This window comes from Balaenoptera physalus (assembly GCF_965194825.1).
Source record: "Balaenoptera physalus genome assembly, chromosome: 4".
NCBI classification, from domain to species: domain Eukaryota; kingdom Metazoa; phylum Chordata; class Mammalia; order Artiodactyla; family Balaenopteridae; genus Balaenoptera; species Balaenoptera physalus.
Genome location: NC_138891.1, coordinates 9,341,935 through 9,358,065, shown reverse-complemented (window position 1 = coordinate 9,358,065; position 16,131 = coordinate 9,341,935). Strand labels below are relative to the sequence as shown.

Below are 16,131 nucleotides of genomic sequence, written 5' to 3'. Positions count from 1 at the left end.
GCATGCATAATATACACACATATAAAAGAAAGTTTCTATTTATTTATATGAAAATTTTTATATTACCTTTGTAAATCTGTCAATAATTAGAGATATGATTTAGACCCCCAGTTCAAACTTACTCCACAGGTATCCTTACATTTTCATTTTTTTATAGTGATAATAATGGCTTTTATTCTCTATGTTGTTACTAAAATCATTTGTTCCCTCAAATATATTGAAAAGATCTGTACTGTAAGATTTACCTTTTGACCATCATGCTCAAAAGTAGAAAACCAAGGTTCGGCAGTTTCCATAAGTTGTGAGAACATTGCACTAAAAATTAGAAAAATAATATAACGCCAATGTTAAATCTTCATTAAAGTAAAAATGGCGTAAAAAAATAAAAACAGAAAGTTTTTGTACTTACTAGGCATCATGTTCCAGATACTCAGGGTTCAAGAGAGTTTTCATTTCCTCACTTAAAAAAGCGATACAATCAATCAGAATGTGTAATTTTTTAATTGAAGGAGATGCAGAGGTTGCCTTATTCTATACTCATAAGCCAACTTTCATATAATGTGTAAATGAAAAAAAGTTAGCCTTTTTTTAATAAAAAGAGCAACTCCATTAACAAATGAAATCCTTTCTTACTATAAAGATCAAAAACAAATTAGCTGCCTGTCTGTACCACGACGAGGCAACTATCTAATTATTCCAAATAACAAAAGTGAACGTGACAATACATTCCTTGAATGTGCCTGATCTAGAATCGACTGATTATTCCACAATTTATCACTTGTCCAAAAACGAAACAAAAAAATATATAGTTACTGGTCAAATATCCCATATTAAAACAGTAATTTATTTTCTTTCAATGGCTTCTATTTTTATTATGTTTTAACATCAATTAATCAGTGACAGCACCTCTTCCAAATCTATTTTAGTGCTGCTTTTACTTTATAGAGGATTGAAACAGTTAAAGAAGCATGTAGAACTCATTTAAAAGCTATTTTTTTAAAAAGCAATTTGCAATCATGTATACTTTCCTATGGAGTATATTCTGCATATGTGTTTTTAAAAAGATAAAACTGGCATGAAAACAGGATCCCGATACTAACTGCAACCTTATCATACTTCAGAATAACTGAGGCAACAGCAACTAAGATATGGCTACTATAGTCAGATCCAACAAATTTAGTATATTAGAAAAACTCAAAGGGACTAGAAAATACTAATCTACAATATAGTAAACAAAAGTTGATTTGACAAATGCCATAATATATGTTCAGCAAAATGGATGGCTACATTTGATGACTAAAGATCATACAGATAAACACATGAAATATTATGTTAATCCGTTATTTTCGGCACAGAGAGAGGCTAGCCTGTGGAATATTCCTGAGGAAGTTTTATAATCCCTCAGCTCTCCATTCCCAAGATGCTTCCCGGCTGCCTCTCTGGCCCATCTAGTTAGGGTATCTTAAGTTAGAAAATAAATTCTAACAATCGGCCTAAGTTAAATACAAGATATACTAATTTATTATCTCCAGCAAATAACTTCAGTAATTGTATCTCAAAAACATGAGAAGTCATTTTGTTTCTTTATACTGGGGTGCTTTGGGGGACTGTTCTATTTATGAACTGAACTGAGTCTGGTGAGGACAAAATATCTCACACATGAGGTTCTCTTACAGCTTACTGTGAAAGAATGGGTCACTGGAGGATAGAACGTATGAATATTAACAATCATCAGCACTTTGCCATTACAACAAAAATTTCCTCTTCTTGATCCATCAGTTACATGTCTTCCTTTGGTACAGCTCTAAGACTTGCAAAGATATTTAGAATTCCAAGTTTGCCCCATAGCTGAAATGGGATTACAGTTATTAAGTGGAATTAATAATCAGGCACGTGAAACACAACCCAATGTTTACAATTTACAAAATACCTTCAATATAAAAGGTGTTGAGGTTAAAAAAGGATTACAGCAGGGCTGACAAAATAGATGGAGCTCATATACAAACTTGCCTTGGCTGTGCAGACTCGCTGGCATGAAGAAAGGCTTGGTGGTCGCAGTGGAGGGTGAAGACCATTGGAGCCAACAGCTCGTGCATGCCCTGAAATAGAGAAAGGGACGGGGGCGTGTCCAGACTCCACTGGTGGACAGAACGGGCTCAGCTAAGAGCCTCTGTAGCTGGTCCCCGTCCCAGGTATTTTCATATTATACAGAAGAGCATAAACATAAAAACCTACAAAGTGAGATTTTATTTAGTTTTAGAACTTGACTCCAATTCTACCACAGCAGGTATTCTTCTTTAAAACATGGAGAGCAGCTCTCTTTTAAATGACACAACAAACAATAAATCGGCATGGTAGACAACCTTGCACCTGTCAGTTGCTTCAGGATGTGTACTCATAAATATGAATTTCATTTATGCAAATTATAATCATATGCTAGAGTATAAAGATCTGCAGTAAGAAGGGCAACTAAGAACTGTAGACCTAAGGAAATTACATCCAATGTTTTCATTATATAATGGCTCAAAATTAGGATGTCTGTAGATTTAGGAAGAGCTGAAGTCAGCTAGCTGGAAATGTTGGATAATAAAAGAAACAACCTTTAGCAGGTATGAGAGAAAACAAAGTTTTTAAAGTACGATTTTCAACATGTTTAAGCCAAGATGGCCATAATTCTTTTTTCCTGTCTACTTCAACTACAAGGTTACTTTTCAATTCATTTAGTGATTTCACCAATACAACTTTCTTTTTCCTTATATTGTGTTCACCTGTGGATTACATACATAGGCATAGAAACAAAAAGGTATATTAGTTACTAAGTTGCCTTTCAAAGGGTATTATAAAAATCCATTATTTATCCATTCTTGTGAGGAAATAAGATATGCCACATCAGTGACCCGCCTTGTTAGTTAAGATTTTTTTCCCTACTTAGGCATCAAAAACATATTTTAGCAAGTTAAAAATGGACTGTACTCTTTTCTGCCTCTTAAAGTGAGTCACTATTTTCCTTTGGCCTACGATGATCTTTTACAAAAAAAGAAGACAAAACCCCGCCTCTACAGGAAATAACAATAAAATACTGAAGCCGAGAGAAGAGAGAGTTTTTGCCGATGGGATTAGACAAAATCTCCTGTGATGGAAGGACAGCCGCACGGACCTCTGCACAGTCTGGCAGCTCTGTGCTGTTCATAGGACGCTAGTTATTATCATAAAGTAATACAAAAGGAAACTCTGTCACAGTTCATTTATAAGTTATCACTAGCCTTGAATGAGAAGGACTTAATTCCATTTTTACAAAATAATTTATGATCCATTGACAATTTACTTGTGATTTGGGACAAATTACCACACATCACTTCAATCTTTTTAGGTGACCGTCTCCTACTAAATAAATCTTGAAAAGACTATTCCTTAGAAGAACTTGGTACACACCCATAAAGAATGGAATTAAGTGTTGCTAATGTGCTTTAAAATCATTATGAGGGGTTTATTCTTCTAGAATAATCTCAAATTATCCCAAAGACCAAGTGACATAATTTTAATCATGAAAGTAATAGTTACTTATTGTACAGAACTACAGAATATCTAAAACAAAAACAAAGGAAGGAGGGAAGGCAGGAAGGAAGGGAAAGAAGGCCAAAAGAGAAAAGAAAGAAAAATTAAAACTGCGATAGATATCTTTGCAATAATCTTTTTTGCTTATTTCTGATAATTTCCTTAGGATAAAGTCCCTAGAAGTAAAATTTCTGGGTAAATGAGTTAATAAGACATTTGATATATATAATTAACCTGCCCTTTAGAAATAATTCCCTCACTTTAGGGCATAAAAATCACCACTTCACATACCCTCACCTTTATTTGTAGCGTTTTTTAAAAATCCTGTCAAATTTTACAGTCAAATAATTGTTTTAACTTATTTAAATGCTAGTGAGGTTGAACACAAACATTTCAGTGGTCATTTGTATTTAATGAATTGCCCATTTTCTCCTAATGAAGAGTCTCCCTTCTCCTGATGATTTGTAATAGTTCTTCAGCAATTCAGGAAATTAACCCTTAGTTATTTTTGTTACAAATACTTTCCCATGTTTATAACTTGCCTTTTAATTTTGATTATGTCATAGTAAAGCTGTATACTTTAAAACAGTCAAATCAATAAATCATCTTTCATGATTTCTTATTTTGCTTTTATGCCAAAAAGACCTTCCTCATATTGAGATTAGATTAAATATACAGGTTTCTTTTTTACAGCTAATTCTTTACCCATCTGGTATTTAATTTTGCCCTGAAGAATAATATGTATTTTTCCTTCCCAAAGTGTTAAACTAATTTATTGAATAATCACCATTTATTGAATAATCCATCTTCTCCCAAGAGTTCTGAAATGTCATCTTTATCATAAGCTGAATATTTAGCTCTCATTTTTTCTGAGTTTTTATTGGTATTCCATTGGTTTATGTACTCTTAACAGGAACTTTAGTACTGTAATGACTTGAGCTGTAAAATACTCCATTTCCCCATATTTTCTATTCTTTTTCTCAAAATTATCTTGCCTACTCTAACAACTTTTCATCCAAATGAAAATGTAATTTAGTTACATAAAATGCTAAACAAAATTTTTATTGCCATTGCATTAAAATTAACTTGAAGAAAACAGACTTCTTTAAGAACACCAGATCTTCCAATCCAAAAATATGTGGAACTGCACTGTTTTTATTAGGTTTCTGACTAGGCTTTGGTTGTTGGTGTTGGTGGTGGTGGCGGCAGTGATCTTCTGAACAGAACTCTTCCCTGCAGTATGTTTTCTAACTAATTAAGGCTGGTTTAATACGAAACGGTTCTTGCCTAAATGTATCTTCTCACCTTCCCTGAACATTCTCTTCCCTCTAGTTTCTGTGACACTCCTTTCTCCAGATTCTCCATTTGCTCATGCATCATTCACCTTCATTTATTCCAAAAATTATCTATTAACTACCTATGACGTGCTGGTAACACAAAAGTGAATGGAGTGGGCAAACTCCTGACCATTATGGAGCCTGCAGTCTAAACAGCAAGACACACAATAATAAAATGAGCACAAAAGTACTGTAGGTTATAAACTGGGACAAGTGATACATATATGTATATATATGTACATACATACATAGACAAACCCAGCTCCTACTACAGGCTCAGCACGTACAAGGTGTTCACTGCATAGTGACTGAATGAATGAAATAGCTTCCACTCAATATAGTGAGGGGTAGATGTTTCATTTATCAACACAAGGGTAAAAGCTGAACTACGTACGATAAGATGAAAAATGGAAAAGAATCATCCTGAATTATATTTCAACATTTCCCATCAATAAATAAGTGCTTTTTGTATAATGGAAATTAAGAGTCTCCTGAATACCATTAAGACAATCTTTTACACATTCAGTGCTGACTTCCAACCAAACTAGGGATATTTTTCTCGAATAGACTTGTAAGAGATTACTGGTTTTACTCTCAAGTCTAGACTAGTAAAAACCTGATTAATAATTACAAGTGGCAAGTGGCAAGCAAATAGACATCTTTAAAGGAAAAGAGAACTATCTGGAAAGAATGATCATAAATTCAATATGCTGTAAATCTGATAAAGCATAATGAAAAAGAATGTATTGTTGGTATACTTCTTGGTTCCCAAAATGTGTATTTTGCTTCCATCCACACCATCAGCGTTTCTGCTTGCTTACAGCCTTTTTCCCTGCTGGATCCTTAGTAGTCACTGCACTCCAAACTCATGCCAGTTGAAAAGAAAGGTAACAAAGTCTTCCTCATCAACAGCCTGTAGGCTCACAAAATTGAACCTGTTCTTTTATCCGCCTGTGTTCATTTAGCCCACCAAGCAGTCTTTATTAAAGCTGAGGCATCAGGCAGTCAAAGTTCATTAATACCATTTATATAATCTCTGCAGTTTCAATTAACTCGGCAAGACATTCTACTACATGATAACAGTCTCATTAATTCAATAAAATCCCATAACTATTAACAATATGGTCGATGTTAAACGGGGTGTCACCTAGTACAAAATAATAGCTTTAACAGCTTGTGATGAAACGCAAGGTTTTTTCTTAAATTTGATCTGGCTCAAATAGTCAGTCCTTTTACAGCAAGGGATTATTCCTAGGTAAAGAATCTATAGAATTTTTAACATGTACAGGGAGTAATTTAAATCTTAGAAAGTGATACCCAGGAGTAAATTAATAATATTTTCCTATTCAGTAATTGATAGATTTTGTCTAAATTATCAAGAGTCTGATCTGTTCATAGTCTTCCTCACAAACGCAGTGGGCTGCGTGCCTCACAAACGGTGGACGGTGCAGTTACGATGTTTTGGTTCCTTGTCCATGGAACTTGTTTCCATTATTATAAGATTTCCTGAATCTAGATTTTTCTTTCTCTAAAGAAAAAGGGGAAACAAATGCATAACTTGGGATAATTTTATTCCGACTTGATTCGTTATCATCAAATCTTTTACTGTGAGATATTTCCAAATATTTGAAAGAGAAGAGGACACACCGAGGAGACAGGCTTGATGACAAAAGCCAACACAATGAGAAGAGGAGACGAGAAAAACAAGTAAACCTGGATCATTGGTGAAGAGCCTGAGGAACCGAACTAACAACTGCTGCGGAACCATTCTGCCCCCAGACTTCTTACAAAGTGTGTTAATAACATCCTTAGACTGTAAGTCAATCTGAATGGAATTTTCTGTTATTTGCTTCCAAAAAATCCTATACTGATTGAGATTTATTTTCTCCCAGTCTCCTTTTTGGTTTGTTTTTGGTCTTCGCACTTTATATCTGACCTGAAGAGCCTGTCTTGCTTGGGAAGACCTTTCCTACCCTGAGATTATAAAAAAAAATTCTCCTAAATGTTTTTTCCAGAATTTTTATGTAATTTTAGTTTTTATAATTATATTTTTACTCCATCTGGAATTTCTTCTCCCAATAATGGTATAATTTAATCTTTTTTAAATGGAAAGCCAAATACAGCAAGTCAATATCCTTTTCCCATTGAAAGAAAACGTCCGATCTTATATGAAGATCTCATTTACAACTGGAACCTGTTCTTAGCTTGTTCCACTGATCTATTTCTCAGTTCCCACATTACTGTCACATTGGTTTGATCACAGAACATTTATAACAGTTTTCAGATCTCCCTGTGCCATTCTCCCCTTCCCCTGAATTCTGCAGCAGCTCCAACATATTTAATACTGACTGTAGCAATGATCACCATCACAGCTACCAACATGAACTCATAATGAGCACTACATGTTTTTAACTCTACAAAGTCAATACTATTATTGCCCTCATCAACAAAACTAAGGATTAGAAGAGTTACATGTGTATATTGTCTAAGACAAGGTAGCTACTTAAAGTGTTGGAGCCGAGATTCAAATCAAGGAATCTGAGTCTAGAGCCAGTGCTCTTAACCACTAAGCTGTATTATCACCATTAAAATGACTATAAAGCTTCTTGGCATGAAATTTAAAATCACTGTGCCCGGTTTTTAAAAACCATATCTCTCACTTAGACTACCACTGGAATGATAACACACTTATATATTAATTTGGGAAGAAGTAATATTTTTACTTAATGTCTTCCCACCTAAAAATACGTTATCACTTTTCTATTTATTCAACTCTTGCTCCAATAACATTTATAGTTTTCTTCATATAGCTTTTGTTTCTATATTATTACATTTCTTTTTAGACATTTTAAAGTTTTGGTTGCCATTATGAGTAGGATATATTTTTCCATTTCCCTTTCTAAAAGCTAAATATCACCATGTAATTAATATAAAGACATATTACTAGTATCGAAACTAAGATAAAATTAGTTCCCTTGGATATTCTATGTATACAATAACAAATACATTATTTAGGACAACTGTAATATGACTTGATTTATTATCTTTAAACGAATCAAGTTTATCTCAAATTAAATACACTGCTCTCACCATGCAGGTGTTTTCTGTTATATTACACTGAATTTGGGTTGTCATCAGTTGGATGTCATAACTTTGGATTGTTGGAGAATGTATTAATATAGTTTGAATTCTCACTTAATATGCATTTTGAGAAATACATAAAAATATCTAACTTTGCGTATTTTTATTGGAACCCCATAAGGTTAAGTGCAAACCTAGATACTTCTTTATGTATTAAATAAAAAATTTACATTTTGAAAAGAATAAACATAATCCAATAATCTTCTTTAATAACGAGATGAATTAAACATCAAGATCACAAGAGTATCATATAAATTTCAGAAAGTTTAAAGGAACTTTCTGCAGTTATATTACTGGTAGATTTTGAAGAGTAAAAGGACATTTGATTATTCTCTACATGACATGCCAGATATTTATAAATGCTGTACTTAAAAACAATATTTATATATACAACTCTGAAAAGTTTTATTACTAGATTGCCTTCAAAGATGCTGTTTATAAACAAACTCCCAAAAGTTGAAAGCAAAGATTGAATGCCTCATAGAAGACAATTTGGTGGAATGTCTTATAATAAGGAAGAAGCATATGTGCGTCAATGAGCTTACCTTTCTCACCATGCAGCTGACAAGCAGCTCTTTGACTGCTTTACTATTATGATGCAACTTTGGATACAATAAAGGCTACATTATTGCTCTATCATTTGTCAAGCTGTATAGAAAATTCTGAGTCAATGGATGCCACCTGTACGATATTTTCATTACCTGTTTATAAAGCAACTGCTCGTTTTCTCTAGCATAACAGAAAAGAACATCTGTAAGAATTTTTCTCACATTTTCTTGTTGGAAAAACTGCATTTCAGGAAACCTGAAAAAAGAAAACACAGGATTGAAATCGACTAGCACAATTCCAAGAATTACCCTCAAATTCTCATCTCTGAGAGGTGCCATGGGCGGCTTTTGGTTTTAGTACAAGTCTGTATTTGCCAGGCAACTTATGCCATAGGTGGGACTCATGTGTTAAAGAAAAAAGGGCAAGAAAAAGGGAAACTACTGGATACCCTTCAACATCTACATATTTCAAATGTCTTCATATGTAAATGTCATCATATGCATGATGAATACAACAGTTTTTAAGCAAAACAAATTATAGCCTGTGCATTTGGTGTGGGGATTGCTCTGTTTTACCCCATTTGGTATACTGTGATTTTGTAAGTACCAACTTTGTGAAAAAAAATGATTATCCTATTTTTTTTTGATGCAAATATCATGATTTAAATTATTATACATGACCACACCATTAGTTTTATCTGATTAAAAACATAGACTTCAAATGGACCGAGTTAGTCAGTATTGCTTAAATGATTTCTGGATCAAAAATTCTACCAGGTGCTTTGAGGTAATGTGAAATACAAAAGGGCAAGAGTATCCACCTGAAAGGAGCTTAAATAGTTGTTTATAATGCAAGAATTTACGACTGCAACAACCCAAAGAACAAATACGGAGCAGTGCAATACACAGTGAATATACAGTCGACCCTGTGGATCCCTGGGTTTCGTATCTGCAGACTCAACCAACCGTGGATCAAAGATGTTTGGGGAAAAACAATTCCAGAAAGTTCCAAAAAGCAAAACTTGCATTTGCCAGCATGCCAGCCACCATTTACATGGCATTTACATTGTAGTAGGTATTATAAGAAATCTAGAGATGATTTAAAGTATATGAGAGGATATGCATAGATTATATGAGAATATGACTCCATTTTATACAAGAGAGTTGAGCATCCATGGATTTTGGTATCTGCGGGAGTCCTGGAACTAATCTCCTATGAATACCAAGAGACGAGCCTATAAGGGAAGCAGGAATGTCATCTAGAAACAAGCAGTCAAGTGGGTTCAATCACAAAAGGTTTGAACAAGAATTTATACGAGAGCAGGAACATGGAACATGTGTGGGAAAAGTAACCAAATCAGAAGGAAAGCTATGAAGACACAGAAGGCAAAGAGTATTCCAAATGTAGAGCACTGTATGGTATTAGTAATGCAAAAGGAAAGTATCAATACTTCCGTGAAGTACTGCCACTTGGCAGCAGGACAACAGGACAGAAGAAAAGGTGGGAGGTGCAGAAAAGAGCTTTGAATTCAGTATTTACAACTGAGGAAAAGCAACAGAGTGACTCTACATTTCTGAATAGGGAAGTACCAAAGAAGACAGTATTTGAGTAACTCTAAGTGGAATAAGCCTGCAGGAGGCGAGAGTGCAGGAAGGAGATAAGAGGACATTACACTGAGGTTGAGAAGAAAAGCCGGAGTTCAGATTCCTGTTGCGTAATTGCTGGCTGTGTGACCTCGAGTAAATGGCTGCTTAACGGCCTCATCTGTAAGTAGGGATAACAATACTGATCTTGTGATCAAGATGAAATAACGTGAAAGCACCAAGAACAGCGCCTGGCAGCAGACGTTCAGGAAGAGAGGTGACTGCTAGTCTCTGAGTACTGGTACTTTAGGTGATGAAGATGAGAATGAGGTGGCTTTGGAACTAGAAAACACGAGAATACGTAATATGCAAGAGGCTGAAAAGGAGGAGCGCCTAGAGCACGGAGGCACAGGGCATCACGGAAACAGAAAAATGCTCCTCCGTTAGTCTCATAAAGGCAGCAATGGTTATTTTATTCATTTTCTGATGGTTTACTGCTTCCTATTTCTGGCGACCTCTGCTATTTTCTGCTTCCTTCTGATCCTCTCCGGGCACCCTGTGAGAGTTAGAACTTTCTCTCCAGTTCAGGCTGGGATCCTGGGTGGACTATGCTAATGGTTTGTGAAGCATCTCTTTCCTGGGCCTAATTTTTATAATAAATTACAGCCTGTTTCATCTTCATCTGTTCATTTGACTTTTGCTTGAAATTCCCTTGGATGTACAGTTTGTCCCCAGACACAGGTATCTGACCTGTTCTCTACCAGCAAGGAAGCCCCTCTTTGGGGGGCCGGTAATCAACAGCCCATGGGCCTGAACAAGGTTATCTCAAGTCCATGCATAAATCTTAATGTGATGGCCCCCCCAGACAGCCCACACTCAAGCTCAGGAGCCTGACTAGGCACAAGTGACCATGGCTCCTACAGAGGAGAGAAATTACCTGAGAGCAGATGCAGAGCAAGAATAATAACTATAAGTTCCAGAAAGGTGTCAAATGCACTGAAGCAGGAAAGAAACAGAAAAACTTGTTAAATGACTTATCTGGGAAAAAAGAAAGCTGCTAAAACCTTCAGATAGTCAAATATCCCAAATTAGAGTAATCAGGATGAAAGATAGGTAAGTAGTTAATAAAATGCTGAAAAGAAATTTCTTGGGAAAACTTAGTCACTAAAGTAAAAACAGAGTAACCCTTCTGAGATGAAATTGTTTCCCCTCCTTCCTCAACAGATGACTTAAATCTAGCCCCGTCGTGAAGTAGGCTTCCTGTCCCAGGATCTGGACAGATCACACGGCTGAGTGATTTTGTGTGTCCCCTTCCATAACTATGCTTTGGAAATTGTCTATGAACACTGGCACCACCAGATTCCCTACAGTCACTGCAATCTGAATGGACTATGGGAGAAAGTACTAAAACCTACAACATTCACTTTGTAACAAATATCCATGAACTATATATAAAGTAAGAATTTAATACCTTACTACTAAAAATGTAAATTATATTACATATCAATTCACAGTTTCATTTAAATGCATACTAACCACTCGCAAGACTAAACACTAGAGAGCTACAAGAATCAAATTGCAGGTAGATAATTTAAATTACCCACTTTTAGCAAATACCCAATCAACTGAAAACGCGTACTAGGCAGGCAGAGCATATCTATGTGATGGCACACCATCCACAATTCTAGTCTACAATGCTGAAGGGTCAGTTTAGGAAGTTTCAGGATATCCTCTTTTTTAGAAAAGTGTGAGGTGTTCTCCAAATTCTGATGAAGAATCCATAGCATCAAACAAGTACCATGGGGAAGATTTCAGAAGAGTTCCAAAAAAGAAACAAAAGTTTATGCTATTTTCAGAAGCTGGAAAAAGAGACGACATTCAGAGAAGTTATAAGCTGAAAGAGTCCAGTTCAGAAGGTAACAGGTAAGGAGAACGGAAGCAGAGAGATTAATACCTGCTCCAGTATATCTGGGTAGTTAGCAGGTTAGCAGTACTTCCCAACTGCTTTGCTAAACAATGTGTCAGAGATATGCATTGAAGTAAAATTCCATGAGTTTAGAGTTACACAGAAGAACCTAGGTCATAAGGTTGATGAATATACCTGAATAATAACATATTTCCTACAGCAAATACTTGGTTTCGTATTAACAGGCTTCAAGTGAAAAGGCATTCCATCTATAGGAATCAGAAATAAAAGGGAGAAAAGTAGTGAGTAGGTTCTCTAGGAATAGTGATAAGCAGCTTTGCTGATAGGTTTTAAGTTTCAAAATAGCTTCCCTGACATCTGGTGTTGATTCAGGGCAGGTAATTTGAACAGTAGTCTAACCCGAATATCACTGGAAAGGCAAATCTGGTATTGAGACAATAACAAAAATCACAGAATACAGACCGAGGCTGGAGTCAACAACTGTGAAGATTTTGAAAAATCAATAGTGACTCTACAGTTTCATGCAAAAAAGAGAAATGGTAGTATATTCATTAAAGATGAGATAGAGAAAAAAAAATTTAGGATTGAAGCTAGAGACATCTATGATTCACTCAAGCCAAACTATCTGATAGGAAAGTAAAAGGAGAAAAGAATCACAATAAATGGGAACTGAAGATAAATTCTAAATTATTATTAGAAAATGAAAGTCAAGAGAAGTAATTCCTGCATTTGGCCAGAAATGAAAGTGGAGATGGTAAACAGGTGAGGATGAAACTCTGATAGAGATAAAAAGCAAAGACAAATTAATATTAAAGTATTCCATGATGTGATTTAGACTAATACCATCGAACATTTTTACCTGATGGAAAAAAAAGGTGATAATTCATTTTTAACTTAATTGATCAATATTTAAAATGCAGGAGTTTCTCTCTCAAGATGTGTACAGGTATTAAATAGACAAATTTTACACAGTGCAAACTAACATCAAGAGATATAAAAGTCTGCTGTCTGCGTTTTGGTTTGTATCTTGAAATAACCCCACATTCGTAGGCAGTATAGTTTTCAACTTAAGTTTTAAAAAAATCTTTCATTATCTAAAATCTTTCATATATAATCTAAGTTTTAAAAAAATCTTTCATTATCTAAAATCTTTCATATATAATCTTTTCATTATAATCTTTCATTATAAATTCCAGCATTTATAAAGAGACAATAGTAGACTGAATTGCAGAGTAGCCATCGCCCAGCTTCACCATTAATCAGTTCTTTTTTTTTTTACATATCCTCCTCTCTCAATGTTGCATTTTGAAGCAAACCTGAGACATCACTACACCTATAATATTGCAGTGTGTATTTCCAAAAGATAAAGACTCTCTAAAAACATAACCATAGCACCACTTTAACACTATAACTAATAAAAATAATCGATTGATTAAATCAAATATACAATCAAAGTTCAAATTTCCCTAAAAATTTTTCAGTTTGTTTCAATCAAGATCCAAGAATTTACACTGCAATTTGCTGATATATCTCTTAAGAGTTTTTTACTCCATAGACTTGCCCCTCCCTCCCTCCTTCCCTCCTTCCTCCCTCCCTCCCTTCCTTCCCTTCATCTCCTTCCTTCCTTCCTTCCTCTCTCCCTCTCCCTCTCTCTCTTACAATGTATTTGTTAAAGAAACCAGGCTCTTTACCCTGTAGAAACTTCCCACATTCTGAATTTTACTTATTGTTCCTCCATTTTGTTACGTAACACATTCCTATCCCCCCCGCTGTATTTCCTATTAACTGGTAGGTAGGTCTAGAGACTTCATCAGGTTCAGGTTCAACTTTCAACAAAAACCTTCATGGGTGGCACGGTGGCTTTAGTACATGTTCACGAATTCTTTGGCACTCCTCCCAAACAAAGGCGGAGGAGCCTAACTTCCCTCCCTCTGCAGATGCGCTGTCCTCAGTGACGAGCTTCTCACAAAGAGAAGACAGCACAAGTGACGGTGCGACACAGCTTTTGTCTGCCTCTCCGTCTGGACACATCGTGGAACCCAGACGCTGTGCTGCTAGGACGTCAAGCAGCTACAGGAGAGGCCGTGGGGAGGTGTTCCAGCCACAGCTCCAGAGGTCTCTGCTGAGAGCCAGCTTCACCAGCCAGGCAGGAAAGTGAACACATCTTCCAATGATGCCAGTCCTTAACCTTCAAGCTGGCCTGGCCAACACCATGTGGCACAGAGACAAACTGCCTGCTCAGCCCTACCCAAGTTGGAGGTTCATCAACAAAATTAATTCTGCTGTTCTTTTAAGCTTTGGGGTGGTTTACAATGCAGCAATAGCTAACGGGTACAGATGGTACTGTGTACTTCCATCAGGAGGCATACATTTTTAGCTTCTCTCTCTTTCTGTGATGATCGATGATCATTGCCTAGATGTATTAATTCATTAGAGGTGGTAAGATGGCAAGACTACAACTCTATCCTTTTTTCTTTCATTATTATCTAAAATACATATATATAAAGAAAAATTTACCCTTGCCAATTTTTAGTTATCCTGAAGTACAGATCACTGTAATTTTGAAAAACATAGTTGGTTTCCATTATATTTACTCATGGATGCTTGTGGACATCTAAGCTCTATGAATGATAAATGGCACTAATTCTGTCACGAAAGTGGGTTGTGATAACCCGACTATTCTATTTGCCTTTTGTATATCTTCCCATGCAACTGCAGCATGTGGGAACGAGTCAGGAGGTGAGGGATGGAGTACAGCTAAACAACAACGTCAGACCCAGTAACCAGGAACCCAGGTGCCTGATGCGAGCTAACTGGAAAGACGCAGAAACTTCGCACAGGGCTGTGGTCGCTCATAACACAGACAGAGGATGAAGGGAAGCTAGGTAAATATCTGGGGTGTCTATGATGGAGAGTTCCTCAGACAACAAAGAGACAAAAAGAACATTTCCTAAGCAAGAAAAGGGTTAAGAAAAGAGTGAAATGACAAAGGGCTTTGTCACTGCATAATAGTACATAATTAGGTAATTAGAAGTATTAAAACAGACAAAGCACTGGGCCCAGCTGAATTACTGAAGATGCAAGTATTCAATAAGATGCCCCAAGGGAAAAAATAAAGCCCTCAGGGAAGGTTTATAGTCACGCAGGAGGACGGAGCAGCACAGGAGGGCTTGAAGGAACAATAACTGATGCTATGTCGGTACTTTAGAACCAGAACTTCACTACCAGCATTCATCTAAAACTTAAAATGAGCGGATGAAAACTCCCTAGAATACTATTAAACACCAAAATAACTATAATACCTTTCTCTGGTTTGTTGTTTTATTCAAGGAAAACTGAAAAAAAAAAAAAAATCACGCAAAAACCATAGAGGAGCAATTTGATATAAAATGAAAGGACGCACACTACATATTTTTATTCCTGTCCTCCCTACGTTGGTTGATGATTTCACCATCCCCCCTATTCAACCAAATCTGCTTTCTCCTCAGTCCAGGCACACGGCCGGACTGAACTTCCCAGCATCCTCTTCAGTGACCTGTGGCCACTGGGATGGGAGTGGCCATGACATGTGACCACAAAATTCACACTTCCCTCAGCCCCCATCAGGCCGCATCCACATTTCCGCTTCCGGCTGGACAGAATGGAAAAGGTCATCTGGGAAACTTGGGAAGCTACATATGGATTGTGGTGGTTTTAAAAATACATCTGCCAATTCTTTAACACACTGCCCTTCCTCCTTGGATTGTTTGCTTTAGGGGAAGAATCCTCTGGAGAAAAGACATTTAAGCAGTGCCATGGCGAGACCCACATGGAGAGGAACCCACAGGGACAGGTCCTCCAGCCCTCATTAGGCCCCCACACGACCGCAGCTCCAGCTGACACCTGACCGCAAGCTCAGGAGAGACCCCTGAGCCAGGACCACAGCTGCTCCCAAACTCCTGATCTCCAGCAACTATGGAATACAATACATGATTATAGTTCCAAGTGATTACATTTTGGTTGATGTATTATACGGCAAATACATGATGAACAGAGGTTT

At 36.4% G+C, this 16,131-nt stretch overlaps 1 protein-coding gene and 1 long non-coding RNA gene across 20 annotated transcripts in view; one reads left to right on the top strand and one right to left on the bottom strand.

Annotated features, from left to right (window-relative positions):
- TBC1D5 (TBC1 domain family member 5) overlaps positions 1–16,131 on the bottom strand; it is a 535,839-nt gene that overhangs the window by 212,963 nt on the left and 306,745 nt on the right. For all 19 annotated transcript variants that reach the window (XM_082459259.1, XM_082459266.1, XM_082459256.1 and 16 more), the window contains 4 exons: positions 8,735–8,837; positions 2,007–2,099; positions 410–456; positions 246–315 (listed from right to left, as the gene is read on the bottom strand). In XM_082459259.1, coding sequence (XP_082315385.1) covers positions 246–315; positions 410–456; positions 2,007–2,099; positions 8,735–8,837 — 313 coding nt within the window. The remainder of the gene's footprint in view (positions 1–245; positions 316–409; positions 457–2,006; positions 2,100–8,734; positions 8,838–16,131) is intronic.
- LOC309659515 overlaps positions 1–16,131 on the top strand; it is a 297,583-nt gene that overhangs the window by 66,770 nt on the left and 214,682 nt on the right. The window lies entirely within an intron of this gene.